At 45.1% G+C, this 22427-nt stretch overlaps 1 protein-coding gene across 1 annotated transcript; it reads left to right on the plus strand.

The window, feature by feature from the left end:
* The first annotated feature begins 495 nt into the window (after window positions 1-495).
* GHITM (growth hormone inducible transmembrane protein) lies at window positions 496-21431 on the plus strand. The gene is made up of 9 exons (XM_038743802.1): window positions 496-588; window positions 8213-8382; window positions 9553-9652; window positions 10859-10970; window positions 11336-11477; window positions 13015-13123; window positions 17564-17752; window positions 18625-18796; window positions 20136-21431. Exons 2-9 carry the CDS (start codon window positions 8251-8253, stop codon window positions 20218-20220), a joined length of 1041 nt encoding a protein of 346 aa, XP_038599730.1. The 5' UTR covers window positions 496-588; window positions 8213-8250; the 3' UTR covers window positions 20221-21431.
* Window positions 21432-22427: the final 996 nt, after the last annotated feature.

A 22427-nucleotide genomic window follows, 5' to 3' on the forward strand; every position in this document is an offset into this window, starting at 1 on the left:
GCCCTGCACACAGCATGTGCTCAATAAATACGCTTGAATGAATGAATGTTGGGTAAGGACAGTCTGTATGTTTACAACTTGTACTTCCCAAGCGCTTAGTGCAGTGTTCTGCACACGGTAAGCACTCAATAAATACGATTGATTGATTGAATGAATGAATAAAGATGGCACAGGGGAAAAGAAAACTTCACTTCCACCAGAAGCCGTTTATGACGTCGAAAGGACGTCTGGGGTGACCAACCCCGACTGGCGATAGGGGCGGGCTGAGGCGAGACCGACTGACTAGGCCCGGGGTGGCCCTCAAGGCCCGAACTAAGATGGCGGCCGACGACGCCCTTTTGGGCGTCTTCTTCCCCGGCCTTCCCTCCCCTCCTCGCCCCGCCCCCGAGAGGTCACGTGGGCGGTCCTGAAGGGGGCGCGCGCGGCGAAGGGAGCAACCTGATTGGAGGAGAGGGAAGTGGAAGCGCGCGTGCGCAGTGGGGCCGTTGAGGGGTAGCGACGCGAGGAGGAGGCCGTCGTCAGCGTGAGGTAACGACCCGCAGGCCTCCATCTTGCATCCCTTTTCATCCCCTCCGTGTGTCACCTTGGGTAAGTCACTTCCCTTCTCTAAAGCATCGTGGCTCAGAGGAAAATCAATCAATCGTATTTATTGAGCGCCTACTGTGTGCAGAGCGCTGTGCTAAGCGCTTGGGAAGTACAAGTTGGCAACATATACAGTCCCTACCCAGCAGTGGGCTCACAGTCTAAGAGCCCGAGCTTTGGAGTCAGAGGTCGTGGGTTCAAATCCCGGCTCTGCCAAATAATAATGATGGTATGTTTTAAGCGCTTACTATGCGCAAGGCACTGTTCTAAGCGCTGGGGAGGTGACATGGTGATCAGGTTGTCATCCCCATTCTACAGATGAGGTAAGTCAGCTGTGTGACTTTGGGCCTGCCGAATAATCATAACAATGATGGTATGTGTTAAGTGCTTACTATGTGCTGGGGAGGTTACATGGTGATCAGGTTGTCATCCCCATTTTACAGATGAGGTAAGTCAGCTGTGTGACTTTGGGCCTGCCAAATAATGATAATAACAATGCTGGTATGTGTTAAGCGCTTACTATGTGCAAAGCACTGTTCTAAGCGTTGGGGAGGTTACATGGTGATCAGGTTGTCCCATGGTGGGGGCTCACAGTTTTCATCCCCACTTTACAGATGAGGTAAGTCAGCTGTGTGACTTTGGGCCTACCAAATAATAACAATGATGGTATGTGTTAAGCGCTTACTATGTGTAAAGCACTGTTCTAATAATAATAATGATAGCATTTATTAAGCGCTTACTATGTGCAAAGCACTGTTCTAAGCGCTGGGGAGGTTACAAGGTCATCAGGTTGTCCCATGGTGGGGGCTCACAGTTTTCATCCCCATTTTACAGATGAGGTAAGTCAGCTGTGCGACTTTGGGCCTGCCGAATAATAATAATAACAATGATGGTATGTGTTAAGTGCTTACTATGTGCTGGGGAGGTTACATGGTGATCAGGTTGTCATCCCCATTTTACAGGTGAGGTAAGTCAGCTGTGTGACTTTGGGCCTGCCAAATAATAATAATGACAACAATGATATGTGTTAAGCGCTTACTATGTGCAAAGCACTGTTCTAAGCGCTTGGGAGGTTACAAGGTGATCAGGTTGTCCCATGGTGGGGGCTCACAGTTTTCATCCCCACTTTACAGATGAGGTAAGTCAGCTGTGTGACTTTTGGGCCTGCCAAATAATAACAATGATGGTATGTGTTAAGCGCTTACTATGTGCAAAGCACTGTTCTAATAATAATAATGATAGCATTTATTAAGCGCTTACTATGAGCAAAGCACTGTTCTAAGCGCTGGGGAGGTTACAAGGTCATCAGGTTGTCCCATGGTGGGGGCTCACAGTTTTCATCCCCACTTTACAGATGAGGTAAGTCAGCTGTGTGACTTTGGGCCTGCCAAATAATAATAACAATGATGGTATGTGTTAAGCTCTTATTTTGTGCAAAGCACTGTTCTAATTATGATAGCATTTATTAAGCGCTTACTATGTGCAAAGCACTGTTCTAAGCGCTGGGGAGGTTACATGGTAATCAGGTTGTCCCATGGTGGGGGCTCACAGTTTTCATCCCCATTTTACAGATGAGGTAAGTCAGCTGTGTGACTTTGGGCCTGCCAAATAATAATAATAACAATGATGGTATGTGTTAGGCGCTTACTATGTGCAAAGCACTGTTCTAAGCACTGGGGAGGTGACATGGTGATCAGGTTGTCATCCCCATTTTACAGGTGAGGTAAGTCAGCTGTGTGACTTTGGGCCTGCCAAATAATAATAACAATAATGGTATGTGTTAAGTGCTTACTATGTGCAAAGCACTGTTCTAAGTGCTGGGGAGGTTACAAGGTCATCAGGTTGTCCCATGGTGGGGGCTCACAGTTTTCATCCCCATTTTACAGATGAGGTAAGTCAGCTGTATGACTTTGGGTCTGCCAAATAATAATAATAACAATGATGGTATGTGTTAAGTGCTTACTATGTACAAAGCACTGTTCTAAGCACTGGGCAGGTTACAAGGTCATCAGGTTGTCCCATGGTGGGGGGGGGTGCTCACAGTTTTCATCCCCATTTTACAGATGAGGTAAGTCAGCTGTGTGACTTTTGGCAAGTCACTTCACTTCTGGGCCTCAGTTCCCTCATCTGGAAAATGGGGATGAAGACTGTGAGTCCCTGTGGGGCAACCTGATCACCTTGTAACCCCCCCAGCGCTTAGAACAGTGTTTTGCACATAGTAAGTGCTTAGTAAATGCCATTATTATTCTTGTTATTATTGTTCTCTGGGCCTCAGTGACCTCATCTGCAAAATGGGGATGAAGACTGGGACTCCCACGTGGGACCCCCCTGATAATCTTGTAACCTCCCCAGCGCTTAGAACAGTGCTTTGCACATAGTAAGCACTTAGTAAATGTCATTATTATTATTATTATATTATTATTATTATTCTCTGGGCATCAGTGACCTCATCTGCAAAATGGGGATGAAGACTGGGACCCCCACGTGGGACCCCCTGATGACCTTGTGTCTACCCCAGCGCTTAGAAAAGTGCTTGGCACATAGTAAGTGCTGAACAAATACCATTATTATTATTAGAACAGTGTTTTACACATAGTACGCACTTAATAAATGCCGTTATTATTATTGTGTGACCGGGACGGCCCAACTGCATCACCGCCCGGCTGCGGTGGGGCAGGGGTCAGAGGTCAGGGTTGGGGGCGGTTAGTGGGGGGCGGGGCCTTGGGCCCCCCCCCACACACAGGTCGGCCTCGACTTACGGTTTCGCCCCCAAGGGTGACCTTGGCCTCCTGTCCCCTGTTAATAATAATAACAATGGCATTTGTTAAGCGCTTACTATAATAATAACAATAATGATAGCATTTATTAAGCACTTACTGTGTGCAAAGCACTGCTCTAAGCGCTGGGGAGGTTACAAGGTGATGAGGTTGTCCCGCGGTGGGGGGGGCTCACAGTCTTCATCCCCATTTTACAGGTGAGGGAACTGAGGCCCAGAGAAGTGAAGTGACTTGCCCAAAGTCACACAGCTGGCAAGTGGCAGAGCCAGGATATGAACCCATGACTTCGGACTCCAAAGCCCGTGCTCTTTCCGCTGGGCCATGCTGCTTCTCTATGTGCCCAGCACTGTCCTAAACACTGGGGGAGGTACAAGTTAAGGCAGTTGGACCCAATCCCTGCCCCACGTGGGGCTTACACTCTTATAATAATAATGGCATTTATTAAGCGCTTACTATGTGCAAAGCACCGTTCGAAGCACTGAGGAGATGGTATTTGTTAAGTGCTTACTATGTGCAAAGCACTGTTCTAAGCACTGGGGGAGATACAAGCTGATCAAGTTGTCCCACGTGGGGCTCACAGTCTTAATCCCCATTTTACAGAGGAGGGAACTGAGGCACAGAGGAGTTAGTGGCTTGCCCAAGGTCACACAGCTGACAAGTGGCAGAGGAAGGATTAGAACCCATGTCCTCTGACTCCCAAGTCCGGGCTCTTTCCAGTATGCCACGACTTGGCCGGCATAGGGGCCCGGGAGGCGGCGGGAGTTTGGGCACTGCTGCGGGTCGGCACAGAGTGGCAGCGTGGCTCAGTCGAAAGAGTCAGAGGTTGTGGGTTCTAATCCTGACGCCGCCCCTTGTCAGCTGGGTGACTTTGGGCAAGTTACTCACTTCCCTGTGCCTGTTACCTCATCTGGAAAAGGGGGATTAAGACTGAGCCCCATGTGGGGCAGATAACCTGATTACCTTGTATCCCACCCCAGCACTTAGAACAGTGCTTGGCACATAGTAAGCACTTAACAAATACCAGCACTATGATTATTATTATTATTATTATTATTATTAGGCGGGTGCGGACCCAGAGAGGAGGGACCCCGCCGCCCCAGCCCCCTCCTCCAGCTGACCTCAGTCGATAGAGAGCCGGGTGATGCAATTTATCCTGTTTAGAGGAAAGGTTATTCCCCGCCCTAGGAGACCGGGCCGGCGTGGAAATGTAGGCATTTAAAAAAAACGAAACTTTTTGCAGGATGGAAATTTAAGCAGCTTTTATTTGACCCTGTGGGTCAGATTTTGACAGGAGAGGGTTGTATAGAGACACTGCTACTCCAGCCCAGCCCACACACTCTGCTCCAGTGCACTCCCTGGGCCCCGATCTCCCCATCTGTCTGCCGACCCCTTTCTTAAATTCATTCAGTCGTATTTATTGAGTGCTTACTGTGTGCAGAACACTGTACTAAGTGCTTGGGGAGTACAAGTTGGCAACATAAAATCCTCCCCATTGCCTAGAACTCTCTCTTCCCCCCTCCATATATGCCAGACCTTCACTCCCTCCTCCCTCAAAGCACAATTAAGGTCACATCTCCACGAAGCCTTCCCTGATTAAACCCTCCTTCCCCTGTCTTGCTCTCCCTTCTCCATCATGTATGTACCTGGATCTGTGACCTTTGTTCACCCCAACCCCGTAGCACTTGCATTCATATCTTTATTTATTATAAGTTAATCATTTGTGTCAGTCTCTCTAGACTGGAAGCTCAGTATGGGCAGTGCTTAGTACAGTGCTCAGCACATTGTAAGTGCCCAAATACCATTGACTGATACAAGGTTAGGTTGTGTTTCCATTTCTTGGTACAGTGCAATGTATACCAATCATTCCTTCAATCTCATAATAAAGCTAGCATTTGCTCACTGCATAAAATACGTAGGATAACACTCAAACCATTTGACTTCCCCACAGAAAATATGAGTATTTGGTAATACTGACTTAGAAGGGAATATTTGTAGGTTACTGGTTGTGTTGACCCTCACAGTCTAGCTTCTGAAAACTACCTCTAGTGGGTGGTTTTTTATTTTTGTTTTAAATGGTGTTTAAGTGCTTACTATGTGCCTGGCATTGAAGTAGATACAAGCTAATTGGATATAGTCCAAGTCCCATGTGGGGCTCACAGCTTGGATCTCCATTTTACAGATGAGGGAACAGGTACGGAAAAGTTATGACTTGCCCAGAATCACACAGCAGAAAAGTGATGGGGCTGGGATTAGAACCCAGGCCCTCAGACTCACAGACCCATTCTCTTTCCACTCGGCCGTGCTGCTTTTCCCACTACCTATCTATAATGTTCTAATCCTTCTAGCCTGTTAACTTTCAAATATCAGTGAATGGTATTTGAGCGCCTGCTTTTTGTGGAGCACTACATGAAGAGCTTAGGAGAATCTAGTTCAGTCAGTCTCCTTTCCTGGGCTTTCTTCCTTTCATCCCCCAAGTTGTTAGGGGACACCTGTTCTGCTCACTATCAAATCACTTGAAGATTTCATCCACTCACAGAGCTTGTTACCACTTCTGTGTGGATGACTCCCAATTATACTCAGCCACCTGATCTCTCAGCAGTCTTGGATTTCCTCATGTCATTGATGTCCTGTCATTGTGACTAAAACTCAACTCACCTTCCTTCCGAACTCCCAGTCCTCATAAGTTTCCCGCTACTTGTCATTTTACGACTCCTACGTTTGGAATAAATCCTGCTGATCTTCCTTCCCAAATTCACCTCTCCAATTCCATCCATATGGCCACCACCCTAGTACTGGCTCCAGTCAAAGCCCAGACAGAGTACTGTATTAGCCTCCTCCCTGATCTTACTGCCTCCAATCTATACTATATTCTGCAGCCCGGATCATTTTCCTAAAGTACCGTTCAGCCTGCAGCTCTCCACTCAAAAGCCTCTAATGGTTGTCTCCCTCTTTATTAAGCAGAAACTTCTGGACACTGGCTCTGAGGCATTCTGTCATCCTCCCTCTTATAAAGTGCTGCACCCCGGCTTTAACAATTAGCATTCACCAAGCAAACATTTTTTACTGTGCTCTCTCAACCCTCCCAACTCTAGCCCCTTGATCACCCTCCCATTTCAAACCTACCAAACGACAGCTTTTCCTCTTCTCCAAGCCCTCTTGGAAACTCACCTCCTTTAGGATGCCTTCTCTGATTTAAACTCCTCTCTCACCAGCAAGCCCCCATGGCACTTATGACTATATACTCATCCATGGCACTTGTGTATCCTCCACCTTCATTAACTTTCATTTATCTACTTATCCTGCTTCTACTCTTTATAAATAATTGCCACTCTTTACAAATAATTGCCTCTCCCTCACTAACTTGTTGAAGGTTGGGGCAATGTCTTTCATGTTTGTGCTCACTCAGGCTCTTAGTACAGTGCTCTGCATAATGGTGGCGTTTAATGGTGGCGTTTATTAAGCACTTACTATGTGCAAAGCACTGCTCTAAGCGCTGGGGAGGTTACAAGGTGATCGGGTTGCCCCAGGGGGGACTCACAGTCTTAATCCCCATTTTACAGATGAGGTAACTGAGGCACAGAGAAGTTAAGTGACTTGCCCAAAGTCACACAGCTGACAACTGGCAGAGCCGGGATTTGAACCCATGACCTCTGACTCCAAAGCCCGTGCTCTTTCCACTGAGCCACGCTGCTTCTGCATCTGGTAGCTACTCAATAAATGCCATTCATTGATAAGTGATGGGACTTGGAGTAGCCGCCAAGATGCCGGCCAAGTGCACATTGGGGAGGAAGGGCAGGCCAGGATAAAGATCTTCTGCAGAGAATCCATCCCTACCAGCCTTCCTCTTCACCCACCTCAGTTTCTCCATAAAATTCCTCTGGACTGGATCCTTTTAATCAAGACCCTTAGAATGGTGACTGAGTTAGAAATTCTTAGCACATGAGCGGGAGTTTCTGATAATCAACCAACCTTAAATCTGCTTTAAAACAGTATGCCAAAAAAGTGACTTTAAATCAGTCGATTGTATTTGAGTGCTTGCTGTGTGCAAGGTTACTGTATTAAACGTGTGGGAGAGTACAGTGCAGCAGAGTTGGTAGAAAAGTTCTCTGCCCACTGGGGTGGGTCCACTGTATAGATGCCATTATATATCCAAATTGGGTGGGGCAGGTCTTGTGTGTTTATGCCATTTTTTTCCCCAAATAGGCACTAGTATTACACAATGTGGATGAACCTGGGAAACAGCAACATATTTATGAAAGGCACTGAATATAATATACTACCAAATCTGGATGTTAGACTAGAGACTTGACCTCCCCCTTCTAGACTGTGAGCCCACTGTTGGGTAGGGACCGTCTCTATATGTTGCCAACTTATACTTCCCAAGCGCTTAGTACAGTGCTCTGCACACAGTAAGTGCTCAATAAATACGATTGAATAAATGAATGAACTCTCTAAAAGCCTAAAGTATTTCTTTCAGTATTTCCTTAGTTCCTTCACTAAACTCTATTCCAGGGCTAATAGTTGAAACGTTGTTTCATCTTATTGACCTTTTTCTCCTATTCCCTCCCCCTTGCCACCCACACCCCTTGAGTGAAGGACAAGGGTATTACCAAAAAAAAAAAAAAACAGGCAGCAGAAGGGAGGTGAAGGCTTGGCTAATCCACAATTGGATTATCAGCCTAGGAATTGGCTGTGTATCCTCCTTGTACCTAAAATTTGTGGGGGGTTTTGTTGGTTTTTTTAAGCATTTCTTCTGCCCCAGGCTCCTCCAGTAAGATTTGAAGATCTTTTTCACTTGATTGGCAGATGCCCTTAATGCTGTAAGTAATCAAGAGATGTCTTGTCTGTCTTAGCATTTTTCAGAAGCACTCAGTGAGGCTGTTGTACCGCCATGTTGGCGGCCAGGTTGGCGTGCCTTCGGGCCCTTCCGTCCAGGGCTCTCCACCCAGTGCTCCCCCAAGCTTCCCCTGCCCTGAGAAGTTCCGTTCTAAAGACAGATCAACGGCTCTTGCAATTCAACCAGGTAAGAGCACCGTCTCTATGTTGTGTTCAGTCCTGTCCTTTCTTGGGAAACGGGTGGCTCACTTGTTGGATTCGTAGCGGGAGCCGTTGTGCAGCCGTTGCTGACCCGTGACCCCAAGGGTGCCCCCGCTACCTACCCAAAGTGGAAGTAAAATTGGCCAAGTAGAAATAGCCATGACACCTGGGCTGGACAGAGGTAGCAGCAGCATCACGGCACCTAGAAGCTGCTGGCCTGCTAAATATCCGGGGTTGGCTGGCAGGGAGTTGCCTCGCTTCCTTAGATGTGAGGCAAAAGATTTCTTGCTTTCCTTTGGAGCGGCAGCTCCTTTTTGGCACCTATGACTACAAGCAGCGATCAGGCTCTAAGTAGCTTCTAAAAAAATGCATTGTTAAAACCAATCGCTAATGTTGCTCGTTGTCCTGTTGACTTCTACCCCAGCTAAGTCAGAGCCACTGTAATGCAATATTAAATGTCTATCAATTACATATTATAAATTACTCATATTCATGTCTGTCTCCGCCCCTCTAGACTGTAAACTCGTGTGTAGGGAAAGTGTCTACCAACTCTGTATTGTAACCTCCCAGGTGCTTAATAGTGCTGGCTCGATAAATGCCATTGATGTGGTAACTCCATTTATTCAGCTTCACCCAGGAGCCTAATGGCTAGGGGGTTGGCTGACATTAAGACTGTTCCCTCTCTCCTTGTCGGACTGGAGGTAAGAATAGTTGGTAAAGTGCAGCAGCCTCTGTCAACTAGAAACCTGGGTGAGCATGAATTAGCTGTTCGTGGGCATCTCTTCTCCCCTTAAATACCACAAGTTAGAGGGCTTAGGCAGGTTTGCAGTCCTTTCCCAGGTCTCTAATTTTCAGGTCCATAATTCCTGTTTAAACATGGCTTCAGTTAGATTGAAGACCAATCTAGAATCTGTAAAACGACTTTTAAAGTAATCGAAGGCTGTTACTTTACCAGTGAAGCGTACAATTGCGAGACTCCTGGGAATTTGGTTCTGTCTCAGAAGTGGCGAATTATTTGTTGAATCACTACCCCTTTGGGGAAAATGTATGCAGTTCCTGTGACTTTCTCAAGTGAAACTTGGAGCAGGGAGAAAATGAAATAGCTTCCAATTTTCTTAGCTTTCGAAACTCACCAATTGTGTTTCTTTTGTATTAGGGCTATGCCACCAAATCAAGATTCGGAATGCGGCGTGGAAGAACTGGCCAGGAAATTAAAGAAGCAGCATTTGAACCATCGATGGAGAAAGTGTTTAAAAGTAGGAGACAGTCTGAATCTAGATTGGAAACTTGGGCAGAAGTAGTGTTTTGATTTCAGCAAATGCATTTTTGCTAAGAATGTTCTGTGAGCTCTAGAATTCTAAATGACAGGCCAATCACGAATTAATAATACCTGGGGTGGGTACACGGAGTCTGTAGGAGAAAAGGAGCATCAAAAGAAGCATGACTAATATAGAAGAGGAAAAATCCTGAAATCTAAAATTAACATATCAAAATCTAGGTTTCAGTAGTGTTTCTGTTCCTCCTCCCAAACCAGCTTTGTTCCCTCTCTACCGGCACTAGCTGCCATCCCATGTTCCCTGCCCACCACCTAGGAGGGCTACCGCTCCTGCCTCTCCAGGGCCTAGGTCAGCAGTCATGGGCCACCCTACTTGCAGTATTTCTGCTACTCCTCTCATCTCTTCCTCTCTCTAGCCAAAACCCAACCCTTCTATATGCAAAAATCCAAGATTCAGAAATTTGTGATCCACTGTTGTAATGCCTTTCGCACTTCATGGCCTGTCTAAACCCGGTGGACGAAAAACTCTGATTTCTACAAACCATCCTGGGGTGGGGGGTGGGAAAGAGCTTTGATGTCCTTGGATGGGATGCAGTCCTCACCCTCCCACTCGTCTTTCTTCCCAACTTAAGTTAGAGGCAGTTTCTGGGGTCTTTGAACAGAGGCAGTAGCGGAAGTAAATCTGTTGTCAGGTGGGAATGCCCTTAGCATTTTTGAACCAAGCAGTAGGGATGGGGAGAGCTCATTGGTGAGGATCCTTCCTCTTCTGCTGCTGGAAGTACAATTTGTCTACTCTTTGGGTTGAGGTCTCAGCCCCAAGATTTAAAAGTGTGGCACTCTTCACTGGGGAAGATGGTTAGGCTCCTGTGGAATGTTTGGGTTGAATTAGAGGACCTATTTAAGAAGGGGAGAAATGCCTTGAAAGTATAGATTTTGAAATTAACATAAATGGTATTATGAAGCAAAAGATTTTTTGGATGGTTTTTTTTGTTTTTGTTCCTGAATACTGTTCTGTTTTTTAACTTCTTGAAATTTGTAATAAAAATCAGGATACAAATTGGGTATCTTTTCCATGAAAATGAATGAGGGATTTTTGGTTTGAATACTCCAGTTTTGTTTTGCCAACCAGGCTTATGTCATTTATGTGAAATGAAGCCGTCTTGCAATGTTTTCCCACATTCAACAGTTGATCAGATGGGAAGGTGGATTGTTGCCGGAGGAGCTGCTGTCGGTCTCGGGGCCCTTGGCTACTACGGATTGGGAATGTCAAACGAGATCGGAGCCATTGAAAAAGCTGTGTAAGCAAATTGCCCATTCCGTTAATGTCAGGGTTATGTCCTAGAAGAACCCCACAGAAAACGTGTGTTCTAGTATGTGAGTTGTTCTTTGGTCAGAAAAACTAACTCTATATTTGGTCTTAGCTTGAAAGCCCTATTTTTCCCCTCATAAGCCAACTTTTGTCCTTTTAACAGTGTTTTGTGGTCAGTCTTGATGCTATTATATTTATGTAAAAAATCTTTGTTCTGTTATTTTTCTGTGTACCCATCAAGTGCCTTCAGCATTTAGTCCAAGTGTCCTCCACAGAGTCAATGTCTAATCTCGTACATAATTGTAAAAAAAAATTGCATGAGACTGTCACTAACGTCAGGTCATCATCTTTCAGGATCTGGCCACAGTATGTGAAGGATCGGATTCATTCCACCTACATGTATTTTGCAGGAAGTGTGGGTTTGACAGCATTATCTGCCGTAGCAGTCAGCAGGTCACCTGCTCTCATGAACCTTATGATGAGAGGCTCCTGGATGGTAAGATCATTTGCAGCTTTAAAAAAAAATAAAATAAAAAATCTTGACAATAGTTGAGACAAATCACTGTGGATCGGAAATAGAGCTGGGCGAGAGACGAGAATGAGGGAGATGGTGAGCTTAAGAGGAATGAAGTGTGGGAGCTGGACAACAGTCGGGGAAGTGGGGATAAGTAGAAGGAAGAGAACTGGTTGCGCTAAAACCCGTGGTCAGGAATTTCTGCTTGATATGGAGGGGAATGGGTAGCTATTGAAGGTTTTTTAAGGAGATGAGCCCAAAATGATTTAGGAAAATAACCCACATCAGCAGAGTTGAAGTACAGACTGGGAAGGGGAGAGCTGGAGGCAAGGAGGTCTCTGAAGAGGCTGGTACAGTATTTAAGTCGAGAGATAAGCAATTGCTTAGTTAAACCAGAACTTGGCAGTCTAGATGGAAAGCAAGGGGCAGATAACAGCCATGTGAAGAATGTACTGTTAGGGTTTGGTGATTGGGCGAATATGAGGGCTGAAAGAGAAGAGTCAAGAATGGAGCCCATGGTTGCAGGCTTGCAAGACAGAATGGAGAGAGAAGAGGATTTGGGAGGGAAGATGAGGGTTTGTTTTGGACATGTTAAACTTGGGTGTCTGAGCGGTGAATGTGCCTTCCAACTGTGCTATATTGTACTGTCCCAAGCTCTAAATACATTTCTCTGCACACAGTAAGCACTCCAATGTGATTGATTTGACTTCCAAGTAAGAGTCGTCCTGGAGGTAGGAGGAGATGATAAACGGAAGGTTACAAAGACCGAGAGGACCTGGGGCTAGGGAGTCATCTGCATAGGATGGTGGTTTTGTCCGTGAGTGTGGCTGAGCTCCCCGAGGGATTGCGTATTGATTGAGAATATAAGGGGACCTAAAACTGAGCTTTGGAAGAAAAACCATAGCTTGAGAACGAGGCATAGGAAGAGCCAGTGGAAGAGAGGAGTGACCAGAAAGGTTGAAAGAGAAGGTGGAGAGGAAAAGTGTTGGAGAAATCAAGGTTAGAAAATATTTCCAGGAGAAGGGCTTGTCCACACTGACAGACTCCCAAGAAGCAGTGTGGTCTAGTGGAAAGAGCACTGGCCTGGAAGCAGAGGACCTGGGTTCTAATTGCTTGCTGGCTGGACAAGTCATTTAACCTCTCTGTGCCAGTAAATACCATTTATTAATAGCTTGAAGGTGCAGTGGGATTGAGGGTCTCTGTAGGAGAGGGGCTGTGTTGGAAAGCAGAGGAAGAAGCGGTTGAAGATGGCACTCAGGGAGGGGGGAAAAGTGGGTATAAGTATATATTTTTATAAGGCATGAACTGACGGCCGTAAGGCTCATGGGTGGAGTAGGAAGCAGTTGGGAGATCAGGGAGTAGATGAGGGAGGTGGAGAGGAGAGGGGGAAGATTTTTTAGGAGTTCATACCTGATGGTTTCTAGTTTTTTATCGGTGAAGTAGTTTTGCTCACCAAAGTTACTTGTAGAATTTTTCATCTTCCACATTTGTTTCTCTAGTAATTCAATCTTTGTTTTAGGCAATAGGAGCAACTTTTGCAGCCATGATTGGAGCCGGGATGTTGGTTAGGTCAATATCGTATGAGCAGAGCCCAGGCCCTAAGCATCTTGCTTGGATGCTTCATTCAGGTATGGACTGTGTTAACTGGCATTTTGAAACATAACTGTCTTTCATGCCTCTCTCTTTTTGTTGTTTTTAATAGGATAAATAAGGTTTCAGTAATCTTCAGTTTTCTAAACATACTAATCATTTGGACTTGTTACTTGATTTATTGCTATAATGCATGCCCCCAGGCTCTGTCCCCTGCAAGATTGGTATTCCAGGTATCTGGAGCAGTAGTGCATGCACAATTGTGTACTTAAATGAGAGATTCCAGGATTGCTCACCTTCAGGGGGAAAAAACTTCTTATACTTTTGTGAAAATATCAAAGTTGAATTATCCAGCTGTAAGCCTGGTGCATTGGGCAGAGTCTTTTTGCTGGAGGTTGACATTTTAGAAGCATAGGATTTAAAGGGAGCATACATTTCTTTGTGGCTCAGAACCATCATCAGTGGTATTTGATCACTTACTGTGTGCAGAACATTGTACTGAGTGCTGTGGAAAGTACAGTGCAACATTTGGTAAACATGTTCTATCCAACCTTGGCTTCACAGACTCCGTCCTGTCCTGGTTTTCCTCTTATCTCTTTGGCTGTTCATTCTCAGTCTCCTTTGCGGGTTCCTCCTCCCCCTCCCATCCCCTTACTGCAGGGGTTCCTCAAGGGTCAGTTCTTGGTCTCCTTCTGTTCCCTATCTACACTCACTCCCTTGGTGACCTCATTCGCTCCCACGGCTTCAACTACCATCTCTACGCTGATGGCACCCAAATCTACATCTCTGCCCCTGCTCTCTCTCCCTCCCTTCAGGCTCATGTCTCCTCCTGCTTTCAGGACATCTCCATCTGTATGTCTGCCCGCCATCTAAAACTCAGTATGTCCAAGTTTGAACTCCTCATCTTCCCTCCCAAACCCTGCCCTCTCCCTGACTTTCCCGTCACTGTAGACGGCACTACCATCCTTCCCATTTCACAAGCCCGCAACCTTGGTGTCATCCTCGACTCCGCTTTCCCTCACATCCAATCCGTCACCAAAACCTGCCAGTCTCACCTCCGCAACATCGCCAAGATCCGCCTGTTCCTCTCCATCCAAACCGCTATGTTGCTGGTTCAATCTCTCATCCTATCCTGACTGGATTACTGCATCAGCCTCCTCTCTGATCTCCCATCCTCCTGTCTCTCTCCGCTTCAGTCGATACTTCATGCTGCTGCCAGGATCATCTTTGTGCAGAAACGCTCTGGGCATGTTACTCCCCTCCTCAAAAATCTCCAGTGGCTACCAGTCAACCTAGGCATCAAGCAGAAACTCCTCACTCTCGGCTTCAAGGCTGTCCATCACCTCGCCCCTTCCTACCTCACCTCCCTTCTCTCCTTCTCCAGCCCAGCCAACACCCTCCGCTCCTCTGCCGCTAACCTCCTCACTGTACCTCGTTCTCGCCTGTCCTGCCGTCAACCCCCGGCCCACGTCCTCCCACTGGCCTGGAATGCCCTCCCTCCACACATCCGCCAAGCTAGCTCTCTTCTTCCCTTCAAAGCCCTACTGAGAGCTCACCTCTTCCAGGAGGCCTTCCCAGACTGAGCCCCCTTTTTCCTCTCCACCTCCCCATCCCCCCCGCCCTACCTCCTTCCCCTCCCAACAACACCTGTATATATGTTTGTACAGATTTATTATCCTATTTATTTTACTTGTACATATTTACTATTCTGTGTGCCATTATTTTGTTAATGATGTGCATCTAGCTTGATTTCTACTTATTCTGATGACTTGACACCTGTCTACATGTTTTGTTTTGTTGTCCATCTCCCCCTTCTAGACTGTGAGCCCATTGTTGGGTAGGGACCGTCTCTATATGTTGCCAACTTGTACTTCCCAAGCGCTTAGTACAGTGCTCTGCACACAGTAAGCGCTCAGTAAATACGAATGAATGAATGAATGTTCTCTGGCTACTAGGAGATTAGTCTAAAGATGCATATTTAAGTTAAATTGTAATTACTGTCATTAAAATGCCAAAATCTTCTACTCATTTTCTGTCTTAAACTGAGTGGATGACACTTCCGTGCGGTCTGTGGATTGGAATGAACCAGCAGTTTCCTAAGCCTGAATTCAGCTACTCGTCGTTTGTTGGAAATTATTTCTAGAACTAAGATTGAATTTGAGTAGGGTTTTTTAAACCATCCTGCTTTTTGCAATCAGATTCAAGCCAAAACTTAAATTCAGCTGTTTTAAATTGGCACTATTATAGCATGCAGACTTCACCTTGTTTGCCCTTCTGCCATCCTCCTAAATCCCATCAGAATTCAAGATAAGCAGTGCCACGCAGTGGTCTCAAACCACCTCGAAGGTAGCACGTGTAGGTTGTTCTGGGCCTTGGAGATGAAGAAAGTTGATCAATAGTATTTATTGAGCACTGTAGTGGGTGCTTGGACAATATAGTAGAATTAGTTGTTAATCGTACAAGACAAAGTCAGATGGGATTATCGTGAGCAATCATACTGAGCACTTACTGTGTGCAGAGCACTGTACTAAGTGCTTAGGAGAGTAAATATGAGTTGGTGGGCACACTCCCTGCCCTCAGTGAGTTTACAGTATAGAGAGAAAGAGGGAGACATTAAAATAAAATTATAAATGTGTACATAAGTGCTATGGAGCTAAGGGAGGGACAGCTAAAGGGTGCAAATTCTAGGTCCAGGGTGATGCAGAAGGGAGCGGAAGAAGAAGGAATGAGGGTTTGTTCAGGGAAGACCTCCTGGAGGAGCTGTATTTTTAATAAGGTTTTGAAGGTGGGAAAGAGTGATCTTCTTTTGTAAGTGAATAAGGGAGAGAGTTCCTGGCCTGAAGCGCGATGGGAGTAAGGGATCAGCGAAGAGATAAAGGAGATACAGTGAGTAGGTTGCCGTGAGAGGAGCGACGTGTGCGGGCTGGGTTGTAGTCGGAAATCGGGGAGTTAAGGGAGGAGGTAAGGTGATTGAATGCTTTAAAGTCTATGGTAAGGAATTCAGTGCAGAGGTGATTGGGCAACCGCTAGAGGTTCTTGAAGTGGAGAAACATACTGAGCGTTTTGTACGAAAGTGGTCCTAGCAGCAGAGTGAAGTATGGACTGGAGTGGGGAGAGATAGAAGGCAGGGAGATCAGCAAAGAGGCCGATGCAGTGATCAAGACTGGATAGGCTAAGTGATAAGAGCAAAAAGCATCTGCCAATCTAGTTGCCTAGAGGTTCTTGAAGTGGAGAAACATACTGAGCGTTTTGTACGAAAGTGGTCCTAGCAGCAGAGTGAAGTATGGACTGGGGTGGGGAGAGACAGAAGGCAGGGAGATCAGCAAAGAGGCCGATGCAGTGATCAAGACTGGATAGGCTAAGTGATAATAGCAAAAAGCATCTGCCAGTCTAGTTGCCCAGAGGGATTGTCTTGGTCAGTTTAAAGAAACCATTGAGCAATATTTAGTGGTATGTTGTGCCAAACTTCATTTGGTTTTTGAGCCATGGGTGTGTGGTGCTTTAGGAAATGCATTTTTATCACTTTCAAGGCGGGCCACATGGAGACTCACGAAAAATTATCCTGTAAATTACAAATGACCTAACAGGAGGAAAAATCACTGTTTTAGAGAAATTTTACTAGTGGATTGTCTGAAGGGTGAATGATTTTCATTTTACTTGTCTGGAATGTTAGAAAATATGGGCAATTCCCTTCTAACTCCTTTGTACATAGTTTATGGCTTGATTACAGGTACCTCTGGCCATAAAATTACTTGTAAGGTGACAGCAATCTTAGCTGAACAAGATAACAGGAGGCATAGTCCTCTCTAAAGGTCTAAGCAAGATTAATTTATCAATTTCAACTCTGACCTCATTCAGCAGCAATACCCATAAGTGTGTTTCTGTGAAACATAGTGTTAGATTTATAAGAGCTAGGTCAGTTTGATCAAGTTGTCTTTTTCATCTAGTTATTGCAGTTTCTGCTTTGTGGATTACATAAAATGCCCACATTTCGCAAGGGGATGGGAGGGGTGGGTGTGTGTATAAAAAGCATATAATAATAATAATGATGGCATTTATCAAGCGCTTACTATTTGCAAAGCACTGTTCTAAGCGCTGGGGAGGTTACAAGGTGATCAGGTTGTCCCACGGGGGGCTCAGTCTTAATCTCCATTTGACAGATGAGGTAACTGAGGCACAGAGAAGTTGTGACTTACCCAAAGTCACACAGCTGACAAGTGGCGGAGCGGGGTTTTGAACCCATGACCTCTGATTCCAAAGCCCGTATTCTTTCCACTGAGCCACGCTGCTTTAAAGTAATGAATGGAAGCGTTCTCTAGTGTCTCCAGAACTTCTGGAATAATAGTCCTAGATTGCAGAAGATGTCATCTTCCTCCCGCGTCTTATCCACTGTTTCTCTCTGAGTATTCCAAAATGACATGTTACTGTGCTGAGCCTGTAGTAAATCCTTGTTGATGGCTTGGCTGTTTTTTCCCTAGGTGTCATGGGTGCGGTTGTGGCTCCTCTGACCCTTCTGGGCGGCCCTCTGCTCATCAGAGCAGCCTGGTACACTGCAGGGATCGTGGGAGGCCTCTCTACAGTGGCCATGTGCGCACCGAGCGAAAAGTTTCTGAACATGGGAGCTCCTTTGGGAGTGGGCTTGGGCCTCGTTCTGGCCTCTTCTGTTGGTAAGTATGTCATTCTGCTCCCAGAGTTACCCCTCTGGGTGGTTGCATGCCTAGGGAGGGTCCAGCCACCTCCCTACTCTCCGCCTGGCTTCAGTCTCCAAAAATGGTACACCTTAGAGAAGGTGCAGCTCTGCCCCCAGGATCCTCCATACGTAATGTTTCTTGAAAATGTGGGTGTATTTTGGGTCTTGGGCTATGCCAAGCAAGCAGTGCGTTCTCTGATTCAGTGGTATTTTGAGCGTTTACTGTGTTGAGCACTGTACTAGGCGCTTGGGAGAGTACAGTACAACAAAGTTGGTAGAAATGGGCCCTGTCCACAATGAACTTAGTCTAGGGGAAGGTGCAGCTCTGCCCCCAGGATCCTCTGTATGTAATGTTTCTTGAAAATGTGGGTGTATTTTGGGTCTTGGGCTATGCCAAGCAAGCAGTGCATTCTCTGATTCAGTGGTATTTGAGCATTTACTGTGTTGAGCACTGTACTAGGCGCTTGGGAGAGTACAGTACTACAAAGTTGGTAGAAATGGGCCCTGTCCACAATGAACTTAGTCTAGGGGACTGATTTTTTTTTTTTTAAATACTGTGGTCATTCAGAAGTTACTGAGGTTACACCTGAACTTGGTTAATTAAATCAGGGAGATGGGCTTGAATGTTTTACTTAATGAAACCTGTAAAGACCGGCTGCAAATAGAAACTAAAGTTTCTTATGTATATAATGGGGCAGTTTCTCATTCAGCCTTGAGTAGTAACATCAGTGTTTAGACTTTTGACCGTAGTCAAGGAATGTGCAGAAATAAGAAATGTGGGAACACTTACCAGGTTCTACATCCCAGTGCCCTTTAGAAAGAATAACGCTTGTCATTTTGGGATTTCAGGCTCCATGTTTCTACCACCTACATCTGTGGTTGGCGCTGGCCTTTATTCTGTTGCAATTTATGGTGGATTGGTACTTTTTAGCATGTTCCTTCTTTACGACACCCAGAAAGTCATCAAACGTGCAGAAATGCAGCCAATGTATGGCGTTGAAAGATACGACCCCATCAATGCGTAAGTGATCTTCCAGTAGTAAAATTGTTGTGATTAGTGTTTTTTTTAATTCTCACTTCATTTAGAAGATTTTTGTGCAGTGTTTTGTTCACTGTGTAAGTGCACTCCTGCTGCATAGTCTGTTTTGTGTACTTTGATGTGTTGCCAGGGGATATAAGTAAATTGAAGCTTTAACATTTTCTACTTGGATTATCCAATTTGAAATACAATTCATCTACTATCCTGTAATATTAAATGCATATTCAATTCCTTTTCCTATTCAACAGTGTTTCCAGGGTAGGGTGAAACTACCTGAGGCACTGAATTCGTCATTTCCCTTTATCATAAACCGTGTATAAAATATTGTGATATGCCGAGTTCCCTTATTATGACACAAAGTTGCCTTCCTGAAAAACCCCACACTGGTAAATTGGACATTATTCCAGCACTAGGTACAGACCACTTCTTCCGACACCAGGCGTGCCGTATCCAAACAAGCTCCCGGTGACAGACGTTCCCTAATCCTAGCATTCTAGCCAGAATGCATAATGAAAACATTTGCTTTTCAAACCTTTACCCGCCTCTAAAGAGAGAGCTATTTGGGGAATGTTAGACTACCAACACTTCAGTAAAATGTTTCCTTAGTCTACAATTTAAATTTGCAGATGCCAGACGGAAGTCTGACAGAGTTATAAGATTGCTAGCTTGGTTTCTGTTTTGTTTTTGTTCGTGGCTGACAGTCTGAGCAATTCACTTCAAATGTTTTTCAAGTGGCCCAGATTTATTTTGGGGGTGAAAAGAACAGCCTCAGTTGGTAGCTGAGGTGTCAGAGGGAAAAGTATTAGTTTTGAGGGGCAAAACTTGAATGACTAAGCAAGTAACTACGGTTTGGTGGAAGGAGCACAGCGTGGAAGTCATTCATTCATTCATTCAATCGTATTTATTGAGCACTTACTGTGTGCAGAGCACTGTACTAAGCGCTTGGGAAGTACAAGATGGCAAGTCAGAGGACCTGGGTTAGAATTCCACCTCCATCACTTGCCTTCTGTATCATATCTTGGGCAAGTCACTTCTCTGGGCCCCAGTTTTCTTATCTGTAATACAGTTTGAATACCTCTTCTCCAGCTTACCTAAATTGTGAGCCCCATGTAGGCGAGGGACGGTCTGACCTGATTAACTTGTTTCTACCCCAGTGCCTGATGCATAGAATGCTTAATCGTTATAAAAATAATCTTTACGTAGCTGACAGTCTTTTTTAACTTTCAGAATCAGTGTAAATATTTGTAAAAGTCACGCTTAATGTTTCATCTTTATCAAGTAACATAAGTATATCCGCATTAACGTATGTTTCGTTTTCTAGAATGATGGGCATCTATATGGATACACTGAACATCTTCATGCGAGTCGCCACCATGCTAGCAACCGGAAGCAACAGGAAGAAGTAAACTGATTCAACCAACTCATCCCATACTTTGGCTTGTCATAGTGTCTTCCTACTAAATTATTTGCCTTACCAGCAGCTTGAATTCAAGTCAGAAGTCTCAAGATCCCAGAGAGACTTAAGATATTCTAGAGCAATGTTTGCTTCAAGTTCCATCTTTTGCCTCCTGACAATAAATTCACTAGTTGCAACTAAGTTCACGCTTCCAACTTTGGTGTTTCTAAGTAACTGTAAGTCGTCTTAATCGAGAAGCGACTGGAGCCTTAGTATTTGAAGTCCCCATTTGTTAATGTAGATTGGTTAGCTGATATGTCCCACTTCTGCCTCTAACAACTTAACAAGACTCTGAGGCTGCATTCCAGAGTGATCACATACAGACCATAGAGCAATTTCAGCAGGGGTTTGTGTAATGTATAGTGTCGCTGGGTTGTGCTGCTGTTCTAGTTGCTGAGCTGGTGATGGGCCAAATGAGAATGTTTGATATACATCTTCATGGAAGTGTCCTTCTCACATTTGGCCTCCTATTATTTTAACTGGACCCCATATGTCATAGAAGAGATGGCGAAACAGCTCTACCCTTCCTCGATTCCCATCTTAATGTTTGAGTTCGTTAGGATGGATTCAGTTCCAGCGTGTCTCCACAAAAATCCTCTGTCTCAAGATGAACGCACATCTTCGAAAGCATCAAGTAAGTTTCAGGTTCCCGAAACAGAAACAGCATGTTGAGATTGGGATTTGAGGTTTGTGCATGGGTGAGCACTGCCTGTTCCTTCCATTTCCTATCGCCTAACTGAAGGTCTTCTCTGGTGTGAAAGTTGCTGGAAAAAGGAACCAGTTTGCTTCTTGGCCCAATAGAATATGGTCACAATTCTTGTATCCCTCTTGCATCAAATTCTGAAAATCCTTGCCGAACTACAACTATCTCTCAACTATTTTTAAGAGCGGTATGTGCAAATGTTAAAATTAAGGGGTGTCCCTGGATCTTTTTCCAGTCATATTTGAAAATTGCCTTGTAAGTAAAGCTTGTAAAGTTATGGCACGTAATGAGATATTTTGGAAGCTGTGAATAAATGAATTGTCTGTGTAATTATTGTAATCTACTGTTTTCAGGATATGTGGTGGTCACCAGCGATCTAGAACTAGATATTCTATCTGAGAAATGGGGTGTGCTTCTTTGTTAAATAATAAAAATCTAGCTGCATAGTGCATCTAACGGAACTTAAGCATGTAAGCTGTTTTTGTATGCTGACTTTGCATTATGCAATATAATGCACCAGGGACTATTTTTTAACTACCTTCTAGAACAGGAGTGACCAAGTCTCATCAAGCAGTGCCTCAAACCACAACATATAATATACTGGCAGCCTTGAGTCACAAACCTCCAGTCAAAAATATTTTCCCAAATAGTGAATGAGGAGGGAGGGTGGGGGAGGTGGGGTGAGTGGTAGCAAGCCAGCATGTGGGAGTGGGGAGGGGAGTGTAGAAGTTCCCAATTAATGGAGTGCTTACGTTGGGCCGAGCACTGTGTACTAAGCGCTGGTTTGTTTGCCAGCCAGCATGTGCATTGGACACGATCCCTGTCCCATAAGGTGCTCACAGCATATAGTTCAACAGTTGATAGAGGCATTCCCTGCTTACAATCTAGAAGGGGAGATGGACATTAATATAGATAAATAACTTGTATTGGGAAGCAGTGTGGTCTAGTTGAGAATCAGAGGACCTGGGTTCTGTTCCCAGATCCACCACTTACCTGCTGTGTGTCCCTGGGCAAGACATTTAAGTTGGTGCCCCAGTTTCCTCATCTAGGATAGGGATTCAATACCTGGTCTCCCTCCCAATTAGACCGTGAGCCCCTTATGGGACCCGATTACCTCAGCCCTTAGTACTGTACATAGTAAGCACTTGTAGTCAACACAGTTGTCATAATTGTATAATTAGTAAATATGTGCATTTAAAAATCCATGTTATATATTGAGCTACTTTATGACAGCCCCTATCCAGGCCACCGCTAAAAGGTTTGGAACAGTGTCCCACTGCAAGTCACCATTGAGAAATAGCTAATAGAGCAAGAGGAAAGACACCGAGGCTCGTGGGCTAGAAAGTATGAGGCCATTGGCACACCTAAAAGAATAATTGAAAATCTCAAGAAAAACAACCCACATTTTCAAAAATATCTTGCAGAAGAAGCAGAATATGTTCTTGGGCTATTAA

The sequence above is a fragment of the Tachyglossus aculeatus genome, chromosome 3 (genome assembly GCF_015852505.1).
Source record: "Tachyglossus aculeatus isolate mTacAcu1 chromosome 3, mTacAcu1.pri, whole genome shotgun sequence".
In the NCBI taxonomy this organism is placed as follows: domain Eukaryota; kingdom Metazoa; phylum Chordata; class Mammalia; order Monotremata; family Tachyglossidae; genus Tachyglossus; species Tachyglossus aculeatus.

Coding starts and splice junctions, on each gene's coding strand:
- GHITM (XM_038743802.1), top strand. CDS start 8,251: ATGTTGGCGGCCAGGTTGGCGTGCCTTCGGGCCCTTCCGTCCAGGGCT. Junction 9,653..10,858: donor GATGGAGAAAGTGTTTAAAA/GTAGGAGACAGT, acceptor CACATTCAACAG/TTGATCAGATGGGAAGGTGG. Junction 10,971..11,335: donor GGAGCCATTGAAAAAGCTGT/GTAAGCAAATTG, acceptor ATCATCTTTCAG/GATCTGGCCACAGTATGTGA.